Source organism: Delphinapterus leucas, chromosome 2 (assembly GCF_059928025.1).
Source record: "Delphinapterus leucas isolate spDelLeu-1000000601 "Yukka" chromosome 2, BTC_Dleu_Yukka2, whole genome shotgun sequence".
Classification (NCBI taxonomy): Eukaryota; Metazoa; Chordata; class Mammalia; order Artiodactyla; family Monodontidae; genus Delphinapterus; species Delphinapterus leucas.
Window position 1 is genome coordinate 69,981,831 of NC_143130.1, and position 24,205 is coordinate 70,006,035.

Below are 24,205 nucleotides of genomic sequence, written 5' to 3' on the forward strand. Positions count from 1 at the left end.
ACTAGAAGAGAACATGGGTAAAAAAGATACATGAACTTGGAATGGAGACAACTTGACAAGATACAAAATTCAATAGATATAAAAACTACTAAAAGTCAAAAAACAAACTACAAACTGTGACACGTGACAGAAAATTTCCTTAAATTTGCAAGGAATTTCTAACACGTAGCAAGAAAAAGACCACAACCCAAAAGCAAACAAAAGAAAGAAAAAAGGTCAGTAAATATATGTCAACCTCATTCATAATAAAGGAACACAAATCAGAACCATGAAATATTTTCCATTTCCATCATCTTGGCAAAAACTAAATGATTAGATAATATTTGATGTCAATAAGGATGTAGGGAGATGGAAGGCAACTGGATCACCTCTGTCAAGATTTTAAACACTCAGTCACTAAACCAGAAGTTCCAGAGCTAGAAATGAATTTGTTCTCTGAATACAGTATATAAGGATGTTCACTGAAGCAGTATTTGGAATATCAGTAAACTGAAAACCTAAAAATCCAACACTAAGGCCTGGTTAAATAAACTTTAAGCCCATCCATAGAGTTAAATGCTATAAAATTGTTTTTTTTTTAAATCTATACATACCAAAATAAAAAGTCCAAGATATATTAAATGAAAACAAGATGCAGAATAGCATAGGAAAGGTAAAAGTCCATTTGCATTAAAGAAAAAAAACAAAAAGGAGAAAATACACATAAAATTCTGGGAAGCTACTCAAAAAACTAGTGAGTACCCTCTGAAGAGTCCAAATGGCAGGCAGAGAGAGATGAAAAAGTAACTTTTTTTTTACTATTTGAATTTTTCTTAACTATCTGAATTTTTTTCCCCATGCACATGTATGTAACTTTCACAACTTTTTAAAAATGAATTCAACAAAAGATCATCTCAACACTGAACAATAAAGACACACACTTCAAGGCAGTTTTTTTTTTTTCAAACATTTACTGAACACAAACACCATTTTTTCCTATTACACAGCAATATTGTTAGTTTCAAATTAGCTGGGCTATTAGGACTGTCAGTTACCACGAAATTAAAAATGATTCTACATGTCAAACTCAAATAGAAAATGTCATGCAATATATAAATCACTAACAGGCCTCTGGTGCAGTCAGCAAGTTCACTATGTTTATTAAAGTCATGTAAATGGTTTGACAAAAGTGCACAATAGAATGACATCACTGGTTTGTTACAAATCACAGTGAATTACTAGAATACAACAATGTAATTCCTCTACGTGGAAGATTGCAGGATGGGGTGAATATTATAAAGGATAGGATCTTTCAACACGTTAAGCCAGTCAGAGTTTACTCCCCAGCTGTATACTTGATTGGTTAGCAAAGCTGAGGTTATTTTCCCTCATCTTTTCTCCTCTACCAGTTACTAAGCAACAACAACAAAAAAAGGCCATGCACAAATTTTACAACACCTGATAAAAAAAAAGTTACAAAACCTTGTGCATCGCTTGGATGAAGCTTACATCTTTGCTCCTTCATTTTTCTGATTAGGCCACTCACCACATGACTCACCCCTAAATGAAAAGCTGTTAACAATTTAGCACTTCTCACCCCTGCACACACATCAAGGTACACTCCCCATAACCATCAAGTCGGTGTCCCTTTCCTATATGTTAACACAAATGAACACACCACAAACCTAGGACTAGAGACCACATTTACTTTACAGTTTTAAAAATTAATATATCACCACTATCCATGTAGTATTTATTTCAGATCCCATATTTGGAGAAGGTACTGTACAACGCAGCCCACCTGAAGATTTGGGCAAATCTGCCAGGAATGTATGAGAGAGCTCGGCAATGTGCCATACACATTAGGAGCTCTCTACTTTCCAGAGAAGGTATCCAGAGCAGGGCTGTGCATTTTCAGAGTCGGAGTCAACACACAGCTTAAAATCTTATGGACCAATAACTTTTCATAGAGCAAAAGGCAGAGGTTTGTTTTCTTTAACCCATTTTAAGGTTATAGTCAGTGAGGGAAACGGAATAGTCATCTGTACACTGATACATCTGGCTAGCCTGAAAAGGAACATTTAAGACATTTTACCATAAAAGCACAGAAAACCTACCATAAAAGCAAGTCCTTTATACTTTTATCCATCTACTGTCTAGTTCCATCACTGGCTGCTTCTAAAACCAGCAAACTAATCCAAGGTCCAGCAACTCATTCCTCACCCTGCCCCATTCCCCCAGAAAGAAATGCTTCTGCTTGAATAATCTAAAGTGGCCTTATTCCTCAAGTAGCTGCCTCAACTGAGATGGAGACTAGTGACAGGGTACTGGTCCCTTGGGATTCTGCTTTTCAAAACCACTTGCCAAATGCAGAGCTGACACTCACGGAGCTGCTGCCCCCACATCACATTTTACTTCAAACAGTGCTATCATGCCCAAGTTTCTCATGATTACAGTTATTAATCAATGATCAGGGTAATGCAGTAAAACCCTTCCCAGAAACAAGCAAGACCAAAGTTTGCTTTTTGGTTTGTTTGTTTGAAGTGCCCACAGCAAAGAACCTTAAGGTAGCTGGACTGTGGCCTACTAGAGAGCAATCCGGGGTAGACTGAAAACAATGTTGTGTCAGAGTTCTTATGTCAAAATTTCCTTTCTGATCAGTTGAAGGATGGATTTGCTGCCCATTCCTTGACTTAAATAGTTACCTAAACTCAAGAGTTCAATTTTACCAACTCTTAAGTGCAAAACCCACCCAAGGGTTCACATGGTTTGCCCAGGCATTCATCCACTTGGGCCTCTAGTTAACTAAATTTATATGACAATTACTGAGCAAGACCAAGAAGTTTTGATTGAATTTGTAATGTTATCAAGGAAGACATACAATCTAAAGCATAATTCTACCAATAATAAACACAAAATGACAAAAGTGGCTAAAAAATGGCAACAGCCCAGATTTCTCAGAGAGCTGAGATACAGAACTATCACCTTTCTTATTTATTTTCTTAAAAAAACAAAACAAAACAAAACTTAAGTTTGGGAAGGGTTTGGCTAAACAGATTTTAAAATAATTCTACCAAAAAAAAAAAACAGGCATGTAATCACTTGTTTCAAGAATGGTTTTATACAGGTGTTTCACAATACATATTTGGATTCGTTTTACAAGACAGAATTAGATCCTTAGCAATATAGTGCACAATGTACTGCTATACCATAGTTTAAAAAAAAAAAATCTCGGTTACCATTAGCAAAGTTCATAGTCCATTCCACTGTCTTCAGATTTTTTCTCCAGCTTTGTCAGCATTTCAATCAGCAGTTTTACTCTCTCCAGCATTTAGTCCTCCCTTCTCAAAAACACTGAGTGTCATTAAATTTTGATGTCTGAATATGTACAGATAATCATTATCCTCGTTTTATAAGTAGGTAATATCTAAAATAGTTCTCGTCCTGGGTAGCCAAATGGATGAAATGGTTTTTAAAACATGCAACATTATCTGATATTTTAAGTTTTGATGTTTAAAAATCATATGCATTAATAATGGAACCAAGGGCTTCCCTGGTGGCGCAGTGGTTGAGAGTCCGCCTGCCGATGCAGGGGACACGGGTTCGTGCTCCGGTCCGGGAAGATCCCACATGCCGCGGAGCGGCTGGGCCCATGAGCCATGGCCGCTGAGCCAGCGCGTCCGGAGCCTGTGCTCCGCAACGGGAGAGGCCACAACAGTGAGAGGCCCGCGTACCGCAAAAAAAAAAAAAAAAAAAGGAACCAAGTAAATACGAAGTATCATAGCTATTCCTCAGACCGTCAAATAAACAGGCCTTGAAGTCTGAAAAATACAGGGTCTGATCTGAGCTGTGAAAAAGGCGTGATTCACTCACCTGGAGGATGAGCATTTTCTCTTTCATGAGAGTTGCCAAGAGCAAGGTATAGTAGTTCCCTGATTCACACCAGGAAGATCAAGGCCAGTAATTTTCAAATTAGGGCTCATTCAGATACCTCCCTTTAGACCATCCTAAAAAACCTTCCTTGTAAAAATCTCAGGTTAGGAAAACAGAAATATATTACTATGACAGAATTTACCATCAAAACATTCCTAACTGAAGCAAGAAGACACGTGAAGTATAACTACAGCACAGTAAAATTATCTTGCGTTCTTGGGGGAAGAAGTTTTTAAAGTACCCCCATCCATTCCCTCCTATCCTTCAGAGTGTTTCATTTCATGGGGTACCTATTTTATTTAAGGTCCTAGGTGCTGATTTTGGCTTAGTCATTATGTTTTATACTGATCCGGCTGCAACCTTTTTCTTACACTTCACAAAGCAATATCCATACATAAAATGTTAACTGAAACCTTACCAGTGGTTTTTGTTGTTTTTTTTTTTAGTTTATATCTGATGTTGCTGCATCATTATAATGCTTTTCATTAAAGAAAAAAAGCTGCAGGTCTTCACTTACAGTACCATGCACTATGAGTAGCTAAGGCATTCACTTGGCACTAGAGAGAAAATTACAGATATAGCTAATTTTATTTTCTTTATCATTTTTAACATTGAAAGAAATAGGTGTGTACCCTTTACTTGAATTTCTGTGATGCTTAAAAGATAATCACAGAATATTCTTTTGACAGTTTACAATGTTGCCATTAAAACAAAACAAACAAACAAACAAAACCCATAAAGACCTCTGTACAGCCTGTCGGAATAAGCGACATTTTGTGGTTCCAAAATTTGCTGCCCTCAGGCAGAAATATCTTTCCAAATGGCATTGAGAATTATTTTTATTATCAAAAACATTTAATTTCCTATACCACACTAGTGATTTTTCTACTTGTCACAGACTGAATAAAGTGAAAAAATTAAAAATATCCCAGTTCCTTTTCATCTGTCATAAAAACCTTCTTAGGGAGGCACAAATAATGCCCTCTGGAAAAGTAGTTTCCAAGTTTAAAAGATACCGCACAAGAGGAAAGGGAGAAGGGGACAAAAGAAGAACATATAACTATATTGTGACAATTTGCTTCCTAAGAGAGAACACAGCATTCATAATTTTTACATGTCTGTGAGCTGAGTCAAATGCAGACTGCTGCAATTTAGATTAATTACATTAAAACAGAGACTTCCACACATTTTAGAGTCCAAGCCCAAAGGCAAATAGTCCATCAATATTCTCTGAAAAGTTGCTTTAAGATTTACTGCTGTATATGTACCACCCAGCATAATTCAACAATTTCAATGGATTTAACTTTATAAATTTGTAACTATTATTAAGTTAGCACATTTTTCAGATTAATCTGCAGTTATATTTTTAAAAATCCTCCTGACGTTATAATGCGTTGATCTCTTCACATAAATAATGGAAAAGTGAAAACTACCTAGAGCAGTTTGGCATGTGCAGAACATCTAGATATTCCATTACTTTTAATGTTCCTTTTCGTTGTTTTTCTTCATGATCCTCAAAACTGCTGCAGAGAATAACATGCTGACACAGGCTTAACAGAAATACTTTTCTAGGCAGTTTTTTTTTAAACATCAACTTCAAATCATAAGGGCCCTTGTTACATAAACAAAATATTTTATATTCATTCCTTAAAAAAAAGAAACATAGTTAAGTGACCAATATCCAAACACCTTAGATTATAGTTACACCTAAACAATGTGGTTTTGTTTAAAGTGTATTTGAAATCAGTAACCACATGAGGCAAGAAGACCAAATACAAAACTAAGGAAGGATGAGTAGGGAGGAAGGGTAGTGGAAAGAAAAGCACATTTTATGAACACATAATTCTATTGTCTGTGATTAAAGTCCTTTACTTTTTAGCACCACATTAAATGATTTTACATATCCAGTCACTTAATGAAATCCAACAAACTCTTCAAGAGTTCTGGGGATCTGGTCTTGGTAGTTAATGTCATTAGCCCGAACTGCCCGGGCGGCCAGGCACTTGAGACTCATCTTCATTTGAGTTTTAAGTAGTATTTCTGATACCCCAGTTGTACTTTTGTCTAGCGGAGTCTTATTCTGTTTATTTGTCATGTCGGTGTGAGCGCCAGCTTCAACTAGGCTAATGATGATAGAGTGCAAGGTCAAAAAATCACTGATGGGCCTGTTGTACTGAACGATAATGTGAAGGGCACTGTTCCCTTCATTGTCCACAGCATTCACCTCAGCACCACAGTCCAGCAGGAGCTTTGTGACAAGCGCGTTTGGAAAGCTGCAGACATCATTGGTGTGGAAATCATCAACTGGGGTATTCGAGTTGACAGCTAGATGCAGCAAGGTGAAACCTTCACGAGTTCTGGGATCAAGGTGAATCAGGTTGTAGATCTGCTTGTTAATTTTGCACTGATCTTCTTCACTGCACTGCGTTTTGGTGGAAATGCACACTAAATACAGAAAAGTATAGAGATTACATTCATAATTGTCCATAGCACTGTGGACGTCAGCATCTGGAATATTTTTTACTCTGTTCATACTTTGTTCTATTTCCAAAACACTGCATCTCAAAACACATTCTATGTCTGGGGCCTTCACAGTTTCATTCAAATGTATCATCTGTGAAAAAACCTGGGCAAATCGAAGAAGATCCTTATGGGTATTCCTGTTACCTTTCTGTCTGAGGTGCAGGGCATGAAGCCACAACTTGATACACTGTTCGAATTCCATGTTATCTGCATAAACAGCTCCCCTGTAAATGATGGGATGGGAAACATCAATGTTGTCGGCACCTAAAATCCGTTCCCGAACTATAAGGCCTTCCATATGAAGAGCATCTCTGTCTTGCCGAATGGATTCCAGTTCCTGAGGATTTCTACATTCAGTTCTATTCCCATAGGCATGGATTGGTGGGAGAACCTCTTTCTCAAGAATGTTATCACCATCTTGAAACCTCTCCAACATAGCTAAATATAAATAGTGGTATGTCTTCATGATGTCATAGTTCTCACGGTCATTTGCAAAGGAAGCACCCAAGAGCTCCAAAGCTTCAATCCGACTTCTTCGGTCACAATCAGCATGAGAGAGCAACAGTTCGACAACATCAGCTTTACAGCTTTCAGCAGCTACTTTTAATGGCGTCATCCCATGGCCGTTCACTACTATAGCAGCACGCCATTTTATCAGCTCCTTCACAATATCTATATGCCCAGCTTCAGCTGCAAAGTGCAATGCTGTGGCTCCACAATGTGCTTTAGCATTTGGATCAGCACGTTGTTCTAAAAGGTACCTGACCACATCAGTGTGTCCTTTATAGGCTGCAATCATTAGGCAGGTGTTGTCATACTTGTTGGCAATGCTGATGTTGGCATTATTTTCAACCAAGTATTTCACAATGTCCAATCTGCCATCAAAGCATGCTGCCCGTAGCGGGGTTGAGTTAGTTACTGTGGTATGGTTCACGTTGGCTCCATGACTGACTAGAAGCTTAACAACTTCAAAATGTCCTGCCCCTGCTGCACACCAAAGAGCGGTGGCACCATCAATGACATACCTATTCATGAAAAGAACGAACAGTTAGAAAATGGAGGTTACCTGCCCTAACGTAAATTTAAAGGATGTATTCATTTACACTGACCCAAAATCTCAATCTACAGAGCGTTAGTAAAACATTAGTTTGGCTGAAAATAAAATCAGGTAATTTAAGTAAAGCACTTTGCATAGTACTTGTACCTAGTATGAGCTCAATAAATGTTAGCGACTGTCGTTATTACCAAAGTATAAAAACTAAAAAAAGAAGAAAAAACGAATCACTGACTTGCTACTAGCAAAAGTAAATAAATTTCAGAAAACAAAGAGGAAATGTATGGAGTTTTGTAACTTCTTGACCACCAAGCTGATTCACTGGCTCTTAGGAGCACAGCATGTTCCTCCCTCCCAGCACCCCCTAGGTACCACAGTTTCATTCAGTACATCAGTGAGAAAGCCATCCCAATCTCTGCATTAAGATTGTGTTAGAAACTGCTTTAGGAAGAAAAGTATTTAAGCAGATAATTTTTCCCTAAGATTATCTAAGTTAGTAAGTATTATACTCTACTACAGCAGTGAGAAAGAAACAATTACTGCCCCAACATGCATGGTACAACCTTATAACACAGGTCAAATTCTATCTCCCTTGAAGTGAAAAAGAGTACAATCCACCTGGTATTAATATAAATACCATAGTTTAACCGCAATTATCAATACCATCTATCACTTCTGCTGAAAATAAAAGACGCACTTTATAAACATGCAAGCAATTACTTCTTCAGTTTCAAATAATGACGCAAAATGTTTATAAGCAAAAGCATTCCCGGTAACAGTTACCTATGGGGTGACCTATGGGGGAGGGTGTAGTATTCACTCGGATGAGGCTTAAAGCTACTAGAAATGTACTATATTTTGATCTGGGTAGTGGCTACGTGGGTGGACATTTAGGGGAAAAAACAAATCAAACTGTACATGAAAGATTTGTACATTTTACTGTATGAAAGACATACCTCAAAATAAATTTGAGACTTCTGAAGTTTCTTTTTAAAATTTCATCTTTTTAATGTCATTTAATTGTTAATTGATTTTTTAAACTAAAGAATGAATCAAGAAAATAAGACATTACATCAGTTGAAATGTTTTAGTGGTTGCCAACTGTACCTTTTGCAAACAATTCAGTTTAATTAAAATTCACTTATTACATTTTTATTGTCATGATTATAAACACAAAGTTCAAAAAAGTTTTCTTTCACTGTCAAAAAAATAAAATTTTCAACAGCATCAGAAAATACCAATATATGATACTAAATCTAATGAAAAATGTACAAGACTTCTACATTGAAAATTACAAAACATTCCTGAGATAAAGACCTAAAGAAATGGAGAAATATTCCATGTTTATTGTTTAGGAGATTCAATAATGTTAAGATGTCAGTTCTCCCCCAAAATAATCTACAGATCCAATGCAATCCGAAACAAAATCCCAGCAGGGTTGTGTGTGTGTGCACATGCACAAATGTGTGCATGCATCCACATATGTGTAGATATTGACAAGCCAATTCTAAAATTTATATAGAAATGCAAAGGGGGACTTCCCTGGTGGCACAGCAGTTAAGAACCCGCCCACCAATGCAGGGGACACGGGTTCGAGCCCTGGTCCGGGAAGATCCCACATGCCGCGGAGCACCTAAGCCCGTGCACCACAACTACTGAGCCTGCGCTCTAGAGCCTGCAAGCCACAACTGCTGAGCCCACGCGCCACAACTACTGAAGCCTGTGTGCCTAGAGCCTGTGCTCCGCAACAAGAGAAGCCACCGCAATAAGAAGCCCGCGTGCCGCAACCAAGAGTAGCCCCTGCTCGCCGCAACTAAAGAAAGCCCACACGCAGCAACAAAGACCCAACACAGCCAAAAATAAATAAATTAATTTAAAAAAAAATGCATGGCTTCCCTGGTAGCGCAGTGGTTGAGAGTCTGCCTGCCGATGCAGGGGACACGGGTTCCAGCCCCGGTCCGGGAAGATCCCACATGCCGCGGAGCGGCTGGGCCCGTGAGCCATGGCCGCTGAGCCTGCGCCTCCGGAGCCTGTGCTCCGCAACGGGAGAGGCCACAACAGTGAGAGGCCCGCGTACCACAAAAAAAAAAAAAAGAAAAACAGAGGCAATACATTACTACTATAATTTAACTTCTAAATCAATTTAAAGAAAAAGTTTAAATAAACACAAATAGCTAATAATTTCCATGTGCCAAGCACTGTATTAAGTGCTTAATATATAGTATATCTTATTTAATTCTCATAATAACCTTCTCCCAATAATCCTATAAGGTAGATACTATTATTACGCCCATTTTAAAGACATATAACTAAAAGGCTTACATGAGATTAAAAATACAAAAGTACTTTGGAAACTATATAATGCATCAAATGTAAGGAAACAATACATGTCATTGTTCAGACATGTTTCAATTTTAAAAGCTTTTTTTTAAAAAACTTCTTAATATAATCTATCCAAAAAATCAATACATACTTAACATATAGTTATATTTACATAGTTACAAAGTTTCCTTGCACGCCTTAAGAATATTATTTGCCAAGAACATGAACATAAACTAAGTAAAAACTCAAGAAATGTTACATTAAAATAGGCATTCACATACATTATCTTTAACTCTTGCAATAACCATATAAGATAAATAGGACTCCCATTTTAAAGATGGAAAAAAAAGAGACAAAAGTAATTAAAATTTTTTTCTGGCCTCAAATTTCCCAGAACTAATGACATGAGTAAAAATTAAATTACAAGTATATACCTCACTTGGTTTTTATAATCGTTTAATACTTTTCCTGGTGTAATCTAATAATTTCCATTTTCCCTATGGTGATGTGACAGGAGCCTAAAAAAAGTTTCCATTATCTATTTTTATTGAGACAATTAAAATTTTTTAAATAGTTTATGACAAAATATTCATTGTAGAATGTTACAGAATGACTAATCCTTCAGAAACATTAGCCTTAGTGATTTTTAAATTTCTACATCTAAATAAAAACATTAAACAGATTAAAGGGAATTATAATCCTAACATCTATGACATTTTTTGTCCATAAAATACAGCTAAAATTATAGCCATATACTGCCTCAAAACAAAATGCCAAACACATTTATAACAAAATGAACAGAAAATAAATAAAAATATAATCAAATTAATGCAATATTTACTTAATGCCTATGGGAGAAGCACTATAAAACAATGATCTTTCTAGATTGAGTCTAAAATTGCAATGCAAACTATCTATTATGTATTTCATCTTAAAAATGAAGAAACTTGGGACTTCCCTGGTGGCTCAGTGGGTAAGAATCCACCCGCCAATGCAGGGGGCACCGGTTCAATCCCTGGTCCAGGGAAGATCCCACATGCTGCAGAGCAACTAAGCCCGTGCACCACAAATACTGAGCCTGCGCTCTAGAGCCTGCAAGCTACAACTACGGAGCCCATGTACTGCAACTACTGAAGCCTGCGCACCTACAGCCCACGCTCTGCAACAAGAAGCCACCGCAATGAGAAGCACACGCGCCGCAATGAAGAGTAGCCCGGGCTCACCGCAACTAGAGAAAGTCCGTGCACAGCAACAAAGACTCAACGCAGCCAAAAAAAAAAAAAAAAAAAAATCAAGAAACTTTAATCTGATATTCACCTTTTAAACAAAATGTATGCATCAGATGATGGAAACATTTCACAATAAAAGATAACATTTCTGATCACAAAACTAAACTCATGTATTTCCTGGTTCGATCTGAAATAAAAATGTCTGGTTCAAGCATTTGAAATAGAAATAAAAATTCATTAAATGTAAATGACAGCACTTTATTTTAAACAAAATCCTTAAAATCATTTATCAGATCATATGTAGTTCCTTGAAATATACACTGGAAATGACTTTCTAAATGAAGCCAAATGACGATGTGCCCCTTACGCCTTTCCTCTACCTGGACATTTATTAGAAGTATTAGTACTGGAACTGACTTTATAAGAGTACTCAACAAAAAGCCTCAGAATTCCCAGAGGTCCTGTTCTCCTTCCCATCCATGTCAGCAAACTTCTAGGACAAGAGTTCCCCACAAACTCTGGCACACAGCAGTCAGGCCCTCAGAACTCAAACCAGCACAGAACTCCAAGGTCACATGACACCTCCCCTTTGTTATGTTCCATTTCTATAACATTCTTAACAGCTTCCCGTACTCCAACTAAAGGTTCTTCTTTCATTCCCGTTCATGTAATTTTTCTTTTTTAAAAAAATTTATTTATTTATTATTATTTTTGGCTGCGTTGGGTCTTCACTACTGCGCGCAGGCTTTCTCTAGTTGTGGTGAGCAGGGGCTATTCTTGTTGCGGTGCGTGGGCTTCTCACTGCGGTGGCTTCCCGTTGCGGAGCTCTAGGTGCGCGGGCTTTAGTAGTTGTGGCTCAAGGGCTCTAGAGCGCAGGCTCAGTAGCTGTGGCGCACGGTCTTAATTGCTGCGCGGCATGTGGGTTCTTCCGAGACCAGGGATCAAACCTGTGTCCCCCTGCATTGGCAGGCGGGTTCTTAACCACTGCGCCACCAGGGAAGTCCCAATTTTTCTTCTTATCCACTCATCTATGTCAATTGTGGTCGTTACACAGTGAGCCATAAGTAAAATAATCTCAAATGTTACTCCTAAAAATATGTACAAGGACTCAAATATCAGCATCGGGCTTAATCTAGGTGGGTGGCACCGTCCCCCTTTTGAGGCTCTATTATGAATATACTTTAGTTTTCTAAGGTATTCTAGATGTTTTTAGGCAGAGTATAGGCTTATTTAAATAAGTTATTTTAATGTCTATGTGTCTCTCTATCCCTCTCTCTGTTTCTGTTTCTCTCTCTCTCTCTCTCTCTCACTCACACACACACGCAGAGTACCATATCAAACCCCATAATTACACAGATACTGTTGCTTAGGATGAAGCTAAGAAGTGAGACTTTCTTTTAATATTAGGCAAATAACAGGATAGGTGGTGAACGATTTGGCAAAAAATTGTGAAGATGGTACATAAATTACTGAAAATTAGGAAACACTAATCTACTTCAGCCCACAAAGAACCTGTTTGTCCCTATCTGGCCATGGGTCTCAAGTACCAGTGGAATCTAAAGAAGGGGGGTTGGCTAAGTACCTCTCAAAAGCCAGTCCCTGAGGGGTGAGTGAGCTTCATATTATTAACACCTCACTCAGACTAACATTTTCACAGTGTCTGGAATGAATGTAAAGTGAAATCATGACATTTGCAAGTAACACCCTCTTCATCTATTTCTGAAATGCCTAAATGACTGGAACAAACTGCAAAAGAATCTCACAGAGTGGTGTGAGTGGGCAGAAAGGTGGCCATGAATTTCAGTTCTTCTCTTTTGTTAATCGGTAAGCTCCTCGAAAGTAGAAACTTTACATTTTCTTCTACATCTTCCACATTATCTGTGTGGCACAGGGCTAGGCCCATCACAGGCATTTAATAAGTTAAAAAACAAAACTACTTTGACAGAGCAGCTAATAAATCCATAACTGTAATAATCCATAAACAAAAAAAGACAGATTGAAGAAGCCTCACACAAAATCTCAAATGATAGAAATCTGCAATTCCAGTCTCACCAATCTGACTCTTGAAATTTTACACAAGGATCATCAAAATCTGGCCTCCACCTCACTCTAGTCTCCCACAATCTCTCTTAATTTCCCAGGCTTGAACCCCTTACTGAAACTGCACTGAAACATTTGTCATTGCAAGAGCACCATGCCGCCGTCCCTCTTCTTCACTCTCTACTATCCTTTAAGACTGAGCTCAAATATCACCTCGGCTGTGAAGTCTTCCCTGATTCTCCCAGGCAAAGCTGAGCACTTCCTCTCCCTGTGTTCCCTCAGTAGTCCAAAAGATTTCTATAACCCTAAATGGCATGGCATCTCCACTTACTCATTTTCATCAATTTCTTACCTCTGCCACACACCACGCCCCACCTCCAGCCCCCGCCCAGGGCAACAGACTGTCTCCCTCTGCAGTGGGAACAGTATGTCATTCATCTCTGCACACCCAATCCCTACTACAGAGCCTGGCACACAGTAGGTGTTCAAAATATGTTTGCTTATTGAACCCTTTAATTTCACTGGCCAGTGCAAAATACTGGGCAAGGTAAGCCACTACACAGGCTCAATGCTACATTCCTAGCCATTTCAGGTTCTCTTAATTGCCACCTCAAAACACCTTTCTCTTTGATGGTTAAGAAAGATAAGCAAAGCCCTTCCAAATGCTTTAGAAAACTATATTTTCTCGCCACTGTTCTCTCCTAATCAAAACAGGCCTCAGCAAGCTCCTTAGCAGCAGTGTAACCAGTAGCTGTTACTGCAGAGATTCGTATCTCAATGGATGCTTGTGCCCATACAACTGGAATGGTGCTGGAAGTTCAGGGGTCATCCTACTTCACTCCTCTGCATATAGAAAAGGCTGTGGGAATGCAGGGAGTTACAGAAAGCACACAGAAGCTAGTAAAAGAAAACGAACAAGAATCAGGTTGCCATCTTTGATTAATATGTAAAAGACCATCTCCTTAACGTCTAGAGAGGTGGTACCAGAGGTTAACCACCACCCGTGGGCTATCATTTCAGTAAAATGTAATACCCTGAAATAGTTTCCTGTCATCTAAAACAGAAGAAAAAGCTCTTATTATTTCAACCTACAAAAAGAATCAACCAAAATTCAACAATGCCCTACTCATCTTCAAGAGGAATTGTTTTTTCCATCAGGTTTTAACCAAGCAGTTTTCAATCACCAAAACTAAAGATACGTATCTTTATGCTAGGACCACATCTATCTCAAAAGAAGAAAATGCTAGAATAGCTTATGTACTGGCACAAGTCAACAAAAACAATTAATGCATCTTCATGCAGTTGTAATCTGTAAAACAGGTTATAACCATCCAGCACAGAAAAGATAACGTCAAACCTGACAATTCTGCATTCAACTCTATCATACCCAAAAATATGTACAATTAAACCTAAAGGGCAAGTTTTAACTCTGACAATATGAATTTTTGAACTCCCCACCTGGAATAACTATATCATCAAGCTTCCCCACAACATCACAGAATAACATGTAATTTAACAATGGCATCACCTCATCTACACCAGGTCCGGTGCCATTTTCACAGCCAACACATCTACCCCCAGCAATGTGTAAGAGTCAGAATCATGTCTTGGGAAGCCTGGCTGTGTGACCACCCCTCAAGAGGCTGCAACTGCTGCTGGTTCTAGGCGCTTATTTTGACATTAAGGTCCCACAACCCACTAAGGGGCTTTATCGGACACTCACGTGAAGGGGTAAAAATTGGGTGGCCAAATAACTCATCAAACAAAGGTCTTCAACGTTAATTGCTGACCTCGTTAATTTCTGATCTCGGTTACAACCCCAGTACTGATAAAGTGAAAACATGAAACGGCTGCTACCTCCTCCATACTGCTTCTTCACAAACTATCTAGTAAAGAATACAGAATACCTATTAGGTATCAAGACAGAGGGTGTGACTATTTACCTATAGAGGGAATAAGGGGTAGGGGCCAATGAGGATGAGCGGCAAAACATGGGATGGAGTATTCGCCCTAGAAGATGAAGTGGGCATTAATGAGGCAAGTCAGGAGGTACAAAATGGGAGAAGTGATACCTCCATGAAGCGAGAGAGAGGGAGGGGAAGACCCATAAAGTGGTGGGTCCGCGCGCGTTAGAGAGGAGGCTGGAGTTGGGATGTACCTACCCGTCGAAGCGGACAGTGCCAGTCTGCTGAGTCTGCACCCGGTAATGTTCTAACAGCAAGCGCACCACCTTGGCGTGCCCATTGCGGGCTGCGATGATGAGGGGCGTGGAGCGCTGCCCTCCCTGCTGGCTGACATAGCCAAGCAGATAGCGGATGTCGCTTTCAGACCGGTTGAGAAGCAAGGCGGCCAGAGTCAGCACCTTGCCCTCGCTGGCCGCCTTGTATACATAGCCAGCCAGGCCCTCCATGGCCGCTGCCAACTCCAACACCCGTTTGGTCGCCACCGCTGCTGCTGCCTTGCGCCCCTGGAGGCCGTGTTCGCCAGCGCTTCAAACCTGGGCCCTCACAGCCCATTCAACAGGGCGCCGCCGCCGCCGCGCCCAGGCAGCAGCGCGGCCAGGGGAGGGCGGAGACGCAGAGGTGGCCGAATGCCGCGGGGGGCAGGTCAGCGATCCAGGCCGGGCAGGGAGGAGGGCGGTCAGGGCCGCCCCCAAGGCCCCAGACGCCAGCCCTGGGCCGAGGGGATCTCCATGGTGGCCGGGCCTCAGGCTGGACCCCTCCTTCCTGCGGGCTGCGACAGGCGCGTGCCCGAGCTACGGGTCGCCGGCGAGGTCCCAAGAGGGCTGCGCGCGCCCTGGATGGCGAATGATGGACGCGCTTCACCCGACCCAGCCCGCCGGGCCTAGGGCCTGAAAGTGCTTCTGCCTCCGCCTCCGCTCTGCGTCCTCCCCAGCTGGAGGAAACCTGCAGACCCTCGCCCACTGGAGCTCAGAAGAGCCAGACGCTGTCTGTCGGTAGCTTCAGAGGTCCACGCCTGGCGAGGCCCCCAGAGAGAGGCGGAACGCTGCGGCCACAGCAACCCCTGGGCTCTGGACGGGGAGGAAGGCGGGCCTCTGCAGAGAGGGCTGAGACGGGGAGGGTGCGAGCGGGGGACGGTTAAGTGGGGTGTCTCTTCCAAAGCAGACCGGCCGGCGAACGAGGCCCGATGAAGAAAGGTTCTGCGGCGCGAAGGCGGCCCATCCCCACTTCGGCCCGGGATGTCCTCATTGCCCTTGATGCCTGGAGCTTCCAACTCGCCCCCACTAGGCCCTGGGGGTCCCTAGCCAGGGAGTGGGACAGAGTGAAGGCGCTGAACCGTTACTGCCGGTGGGTTTTGGGGCCCGCCCCGTTTTACCGTAGACATTGCGGGGCTCTTCTCAGCCCCTGTTTGGGGGCCCGGGGAGGGGGGCGCGTGCACCCGGCGGGGTCCGTTTTGAGAACAGGGCGGCGTCTCTGAGCCCCCGAAATGTGGGAGGACTTTGAGGGTCTGCACGAGGCTCTGAGAAGGAACTGGAAGTCCGACCTGCCCTCCCTGGAGAGGAGGATTAAGTGTGTGAGAAAGGTCGGGAGAGATGGGGAACTGTGGAAAGGGGCGAGGTACCCTGGGAAGGAAGACGAAGTCTGTGTTCGGACAGACCAGGACTCTAATCCTGAATCTGACGGGACCTTCGGTTTTCTCACAGACCTCACCAGATTGTTAGGGTTTGAAAAGATCATTCATCCAACGAATATTAGAGATCTACTATGTGCCAGGCTCTGCTTGGCTCTAGGGATTCAGTGATAGACCAGATAGACACAGTGCCCTTCAGGGACTGTGTTGTTGCGGGGAAAACAGACAATAAACAAGTAAACAAATAATAGACAAGACTGGCTGAGTTTGTATCATTACCATTTGCTATGAAGCAAATGAAATAGAGTGATGGGGGATGGGAGGCGGAGCTAATTTAGTTTGGACGGTCAGACAAGACCTCCATGACAAGGAGAACAGGTGGTATTCTAGGTGGAGGGAATAGCTAGTACAAAAGCCCTGAGGAGGGAACAGTCTTGGTGAGTTCAGAAACAAAGGTCAGGGTGGCTGCAGCAAAGTGGGCCATAGGAAGAGTGATAGGAGAGGAAATCAGCAGGGTGTAGGTCATCTTAGGGCCCAGTTACCCATGGTAAAGTGTTTAAATTCTACTCAAGTGTAGTGGGGTCATTTGAAGAGTTTTAAACAGAAAAGTGACAAGATACAATTTATATTTTTTAAAAGATCACTCTTGCTACTGTGTAAAGAATAAACTGTAGTAGGCAGGAGTCAAAGCAGGAAGGCTACATTTAGGAGGAAAGGTTGGGACTAGGATGGTAGGAGTGGAGGTGATGAATCTCATGGGGCAGTCACAGAAGGTATAAGTTCAATATGGAGGTCACTCCCTCCATACACACACAAAGGACAATATCTACCATAGAGAAAGAGCAAATACATTTATTTGGTCCCAAGGGACCAGGCTGAGCTCAATGAGTTCACATAAATTATTTCATTTGAACCCCACCCTTCCAATCCTAGTTGGTGAAGGCGTCATCTTAGCTGCAGAGCTATTGGTGAGGGTTTGGGCCACTTCTCAGATTTTTCTCTTCCACTCTACAGTACAACTTTATCTATTTTCAGATCTCTACACTTTTTCACCCATGTTAAACAAAAACAACACTGGAAATCAGAGCTGAAGGTGGGGTTCTACCAGTAGAGTCTCTGAAATAACTGGTGGAAAAGAAGGGGAAGCTGGTTGTTCTCATTCTGGGGCTTCAGGTTTGGAAAAAATTCCAGTTCTTGACAGACTGAGCCAGGCTTTTTGGCCTCTGGGCACTTGGCGGTGACACATTCGGATGTGGGACCTGGGGGCTCCCTTCCAACTGATTTCATTCCTAGGCTCTACAGAGCAACTAGTCTCCTCCTATTCTCTCCCCGTCTCTCCCTCTCTCTCCCTCTCCCTCCTTTCCTCCCTCTCCTTGCGGCCCTTTGCCCTGCAGCATTCTTTTCACACCCAACTTTTCGAAGGTGATCCAGACACAGGCCCCTTTCACACCCAGCTTTTGAAGGTGATCCAGACACAGGCCCCTTCTTCCCTTTGGTTTCATTTTCTGAAAGAGACCTGATTCATCCAGCTATCCATTGCTGAGTAAGAAACTTTCTTCTGGGACTTTCCTGGTGGTCCAGTGGTTAAGACTTCACCTTCCAATGCAGAGGGTGCGGGTTTGATCCCTGGTAGGTGGAGCTTAGATCCCACGTGCCTCTGGGCCAAAAAACCAAAACATAAAACAGAAGCAGTATTATAACAAATTCAATAAAGACTTTAGAAACGGTCCACATCAAAAAAAGAAAGAAAGAAAGAAACTTTCTTCTGCCTCTTCTTGCCCTTTTTTTTTCGCGGTACGCGGGCCTCTCACTGCTGTGGCCTCTCCCGTTGCGGAGCACAGGCTCCGGACACGCAGGCTCCAGACGCGCAGGCTCAGCGGCCATGGCTCACGGGCCCAGCCGCTCTGCAGCATGTGAGATCTTCCCGGACCGGGGCACGAATCCGTGTCCCCTGCATCGGCAGGCGGACTCTCAACCACTGCGCCACCAGGGAAGCCCCTCTTGCCCTTTTGAGATGAACTAGGGTTCATCCTGGTGCTGACACCTCAAATTTGGTTGTGTAACTGGATGAGTGCTAGAAAGGATGACTAAACCAAGAGTCATGCCAGAGAGGGGCTCAGAACTTGCACTTCCGGGCCTCCTCCCCCAGATGGGAATATACTTCTGCTCCAGCAGCCCAAGGTCAGGAACCTTCTTTATTTATCACAGTTGCCTAGTATAGGGTTCTGGGCTCCTTGGGTTGCTCAATAGCCATTGACTGGAGAGTATTTGGTAGCCTATATTTACCTGGGCTTGGAGGATGATGTTTCTGTGGTCAGGCTGGGCAAATTAGAGACAGGATGTATAAACAGGACAAGGCTGCTTTCCCAAAGGCCAGAGCCCAGAAATAGCTCCTTGTGCTTCTGACCTATTCCCTTCCCCTTTGACAGAAAGCCACTGAGCAAATGATCAATAGTAAAATGTAACTGAAAATAGTTGTATCCAGATGGAGATTGATTTGCTGATGACAGCAAACTGCAACCTTCTACCTGGACAAAAGACAGGACCAGCATCCAGCACTTTGTTTTCTGGGGATTGGAGGTGACCTATGAGCAGAATTAGCTGTACCTTCCATAGAATATTCCTTTTTCCAAGCCAGGTCAGCCCAGCCTACAGCTCTGAATCAATGGAGTTTCTCAGATTTTGTATAAAATGTATTCAAAATGTCATTTTTCAAGCACCAGTAAAGATACTTGTTTTAGTCCTGTAAGCCTCCCACAGACTCTAATGGAAGAGGATGACTTTTGGTGTTGAATAGATCTGGGTTGGACTCCCTTCTCTGTGGGTTAGCTGTGGCCTTGGGCAAATTTCTTCATCTGTACAATGGGAGTAATAAATACTTTCCTTGTAGGGCTGGTGTGATGGTGACAGGCAAGCTCCTTCCCGCAGCCTCGTCCTGCGAAGGAGTGCCTATCAGTACACATTAGTTTCCCTTCTTCCTAGCTCCCACCCCAGTCATACTTCCATTGTGCCGTTAACCTGTTCAAGAAAGGACTTCCCATCTGCATTCTCCCTGCAGGATGTGTCTGCCTCTGGACACATATGGAAAGTAAATCCATAGTATGCAAGGGGCTGGGGAGGTTAATTGACAAGAGCTGGGAAATTCCAACAGAACCTCCGAAGGAAGATGTCAAAAATCAGACTGACGACCAATCTCTATTAGCCCAGTTTCAGGGGACTGGCAGCCCACTAGCCTTTGTCTCCTCCTCCTCTCTCTCCTAGACTTGCCCTGAAAAGCAGATGTAATAATTGTCAAAGACAAAACCTAAGGTGGAGGAGAGGGGGCAGCTGGTCTGTGTTATTTCCCGAGCCAGTTCACCCCTGCCAGGTTTAGGTTTACCAGGAAAGTAGACTGAAGTTGACATGTGCCTTCTTTCTTCTGACCCCATTCCTCCCTGAATCATGGTACCAGTCAGGTACCCTGGGATTACAATAACAGAACTAACAATAGCGAGCTCATACTGAGTGCTTACCGTGTGCCAGGCATCATAGTAAACACTGTATACAGATTAGCATGTTAAATTTGCACAAGCCTCTGAGGGACATGCCATTATTATCATTCCCATTCTTCAGATGAAGAAACTGAGATAGAAGTGTTGTGTAACCAGATGTAGAGAACAAACGTATGGACACCAAGGGGGGAAAGCAGCGGCGGGTGGGGGTGGTGGTGTGATGAATTGGGAGATTGGGATTGACATGTATTCACTGATGTGTATTAAACTGATGACTAATAAGAAAAAAAAAATAGCACAAAGGACATACAAAAACAACAAAAAAAGAAAATGCACTGGAGAGCAGGGAAAGATTTTTTTAAAAAAGAAAAAAGAAAAAGAAAGAAATGTGTAACTTGCTCATGGCCTCATAACTAGAGTGTGTTAGAATGTCAGGATTTGGTTGCTGGGTGTCTGACCCCCATGCCCTGACCCTGCTACCAGCTTTCTGTTCCCTCTTTATCCCCCTCTGAATGGCCCCCACCCAGCCTGCTCTCTGCAGCTAGGATCTTGGCTGGAGGTACCCAAGGCTTTCTATGGTCCTGATCACTTCTCCTGGGCTTAGGTGCTAGTTAGCTAATCTGATCATCCATCCTTTGTTAATGGGAGAGGGCTAGAGGAAATTCTTCCCCACCTGGCAATCCCACACACACCCTGGACGTTCCTCATTCCTACCCAGGAACACAGGTCCAAATCCAAAGCAAACGCTGTCTCATCCTAGAGATCTCCCTTGTTTTGCCCTGAGCTCTGTCCCACTTTATACCTCTGTTGGAACCCTTACCTCTTTCTTTTTTTTTTAATATTTGTTTATTTATTTGGCTGCGCTGGGTCTTAGTTACAGCACACGGGATCTTTGTTGCCGTATGTGGAATCTTCGTTGCGGCATGCTGGATCTTTAGTTGCGGCATGCAAACTCTTAGTTGTAGCATGTGGGATCTAGTTCCCTGACCAGGGATCAAACCCGGGCCCCCTGCATTAGGAGCACAGAGTCTTAGCCATTGGACCACCAGGGGAGTCCCTTACCTCTTTCTAATAATAACTCATATCTGTATAGCACTTTGTGGTCTACAACACTTTCCCATCCACCCAATCCAGCCCCCACCTCCTAGGCTTCTTAACCACCTTCTGTAACTGGGGTGACAGAGAGCATGGTGGTTCAGCACCCAAGGTCTGGAATCTACTCTGCCAGCATCCCAGCTCCACCATTTGCTAACTGTGTGACGCTGGACAAGTTGCTTATTTAGCTTCTTCCCTCAGTTTTCTTATCTATGAAATGGGATAATAACAGTGCTTCTACCTGGTCATTGTGAGGGTTAAATGAGATAAACACACACAGAGACACAGAAAAACACACACACAACAACACACGTACACACACAGCAAGCAGCTCATTAAGTGTTGGCTATTGTTATCATTATATCATTGAATCCCCAAACCCTGTGGGAAAAAACAAAGCAAGTCAGTTCTTGTCATCAGTAAACACAAGTTTAAACCAGATAACCTCTAAGCTCTCTGCCAGCTCCATCAAACTCTGATTCTACCATGAATCACGGTTATTTATGGACACATCTTAGTTCTTCTATGCTGTAGTAACCCCTGAAGGCCCAGCCCTTAATAGAGGGCCTTGTATATAGCAGACTGTCCTGCCAGGTCAGGGTTAGCATGTAACAATAGTCTCTCCCTCATCCAGGCAGTGGGAGGAACAAATGAGAAATTCCTATATAGCCTTTAGCACAGTGCCTGGTACTAAGTAAGCTCCTAATAAATCATAATTACTATCGTTCCATCTTACAGTGAGCCTCCCAAACATGGTCCTTAAAAACATAGACTCTAGAACTATACTGCTGGGGTTCATCTTAGTGCTGATCCTGTGAGGCTTTGAGTAAGTTAATTAACCACGCCGGGCCTCAGTTTCCTCATCTGTAAGATGAACACGATGATAACAGCATGTGCCTAAATAAGGTTGTTGCATAGATCAGATGAATTAATATAAGAAAGGCACATAGATTTGTGCTTGGCATATGCTTGGTGTATGTAAGTGCTTTTTGTCATCGTTTACAAATGAGGAGACCCAGGCTCAGAGACATCAAGTGACATCCCCAAGCAGTAGTGGAGCTGGGATGCAAATCTAACTGAGTCTGTCTGATTCCAGAGCCTCAGTCTTTTTTTAAATTAATTAATTAATTTAGTTTTGGCTGTGTTGGGTCTTTGTTGCTGCATGCGGGCTTTCTCTAGTTGCAGCGAGCAGGGGCTACTGTTCGTTGCGGTGCACGGGCTTCTCATTGTGGTGGCTTCTCTTGTTGCAGAGCACGGGCTCTAGGTGACCGGGCTCCAGTAGTTGTGGCTCACAGGCTCTAGAGTGCAGGCTCAGTAGTTGCGGTGCATGGGCTTAGTTGCTCCACGGCATGTGGGATCTTCCCGGACGAGGGCTTGAACCTGTGTCCCCCGCATTGGCAGGCGGATTCTTAACCACTGTGCCACCAGGGAAGCCCCAGCGCCTGTCTTAGTATTAGGATATGTTGCTGCCCCAGGTGATCCATGTATATTTTATAACAGGAACCTTCTCCTATGGTGGAGATCTCAAGAGTGGAGGAGAGTGAGTTGGCACCAGAGACCTCTGGGGTAAGGATGCCCTCAAATCATGCCACAGAAGTGGCTTTTTCCTCACCTTTGTCTGGCCATATGGTTTTAGCGTTCCATCAGGGCTCAGGCCCAGAAGCCCAGAAACATGGCAGCACCCACACAGGCCTCTAACCTGGAATCTGCAGCAAAACTCTCATTATGCACATTGATGGCACACTCAGAGATGGGCCCCAGCTGTTTAACACAGACAGGCCCTGGCCTTGAGGCTTTTTCCATTTCTGAGGCATGATTCAGCCCAGGAGACAAGACCAGACAGACTTGTACCGGAGGAAGGAGGGCTTGGTGGTGGATGGAGGGGGAGAAGAAAAACAAACAGAGGTTAGAGCAGGGGAGTCTCTCAGCTGCTGGGCTGCAGGGGGAGGGGGCAGGAGCGAGCAGAGGGAGCCCACCTGCTGGAGGAGCTGCACAAAACTGGGCCGCCCACTGACCAATGTATCTTCCTTGCAGTCAAATTTATTGATTTAAACATGAATCCAACCACGCTTCTGAAGCCCCAGAAAAACACTAATAACATTTCACAATTGTGTAGCACAGTATGATTTCCATAGCATTGCACATAAATAAGCTCAATTTTGAGCTGCTTTTGAAAATAATTGGCTTCTCTTATTACAAAGCATCACATGCTTATTGAGGGATACTGGGAAATGTTTTTAAATGTAAATCTTAAAATGTCAAATATGTATATATTATACCACTAGCAGTAACGTTCTCAGTAAATTTCTAACTAGGCTTTTTTTCTGAGCCTATATACATATATAGGTCACTTAAACAAAATTGGAGGCATACTACATAAAGAGTTTTAAATTTTTTTTCCCACTTAACATAAAATCATAGGCATTTTCTAATGGTGCCAAACATTCAGCTATAAAAATCCATAATGACTGCATTTATCAGTATAGAAGTGCCACAATTTCTGTAGCCATGCCCTAATTGTTGGACATTCCAGATATTTACAGAAGTGTAGTATATACCTATAAATAATACTGCCGTGAACATCTTTTTACTTACATTTCTGTCTATATATCTGATTATGTCCTAATAGTAAATTTCTAGTAATGGAACTACTAGCTCGAAGGATTTGAATATTTTTGAGTACATAGAGCCGAATTACTCTCCAGAAAAGGTATTCAATTTACACTTCCACCAGCAACGTGTGACAATGTACCTCTCTACGTTTTGAGCCAGTGAGTTAGGTAACAAGCATCTCATGTTACAGATAAGGAAAATTGGGGTTCATACAACTAAAAGTCAAACTCTAGTGCCCTGGATTTGGTGCCAGGGCCCTTCCCACTCTGCCTTCTAGACAAGGAGAGCTCTGAAAAGGTTTTCCTGAGTAATGGAGTTGTATAAAATTTTATTTT

General features: G+C 42.4%; 1 protein-coding gene and 1 long non-coding RNA gene across 3 annotated transcripts in view; one reads left to right on the plus strand and one right to left on the minus strand.

Annotated features, from left to right (window-relative positions):
- Positions 1 to 1,114: 1,114 nt before the first annotated feature.
- On the minus strand, positions 1,115 to 16,166 carry FEM1B (fem-1 homolog B). The gene is made up of 2 exons (XM_022579890.3): positions 15,243 to 16,166; positions 1,115 to 7,460 (listed from the first exon to the last, which is right to left on the minus strand). Exons 1-2 carry the CDS (start codon positions 15,488 to 15,490, stop codon positions 5,825 to 5,827), a joined length of 1,884 nt encoding a protein of 627 aa, XP_022435598.1. The 5' UTR covers positions 15,491 to 16,166; the 3' UTR covers positions 1,115 to 5,824.
- LOC149750171 (uncharacterized) overlaps positions 15,018 to 24,205 on the plus strand; it is a 32,564-nt gene continuing 23,376 nt past the window's right edge. The window contains exons 1-2 of one of the 2 annotated variants that reach the window (XR_016392066.1): positions 15,018 to 16,388; positions 22,758 to 22,823. This is a non-coding gene — a long non-coding RNA (uncharacterized LOC149750171). Of the gene's footprint in view, positions 22,824 to 24,205 lie in introns of both variants that reach the window. The other variant, XR_016392065.1, reaches the window with a different exon arrangement.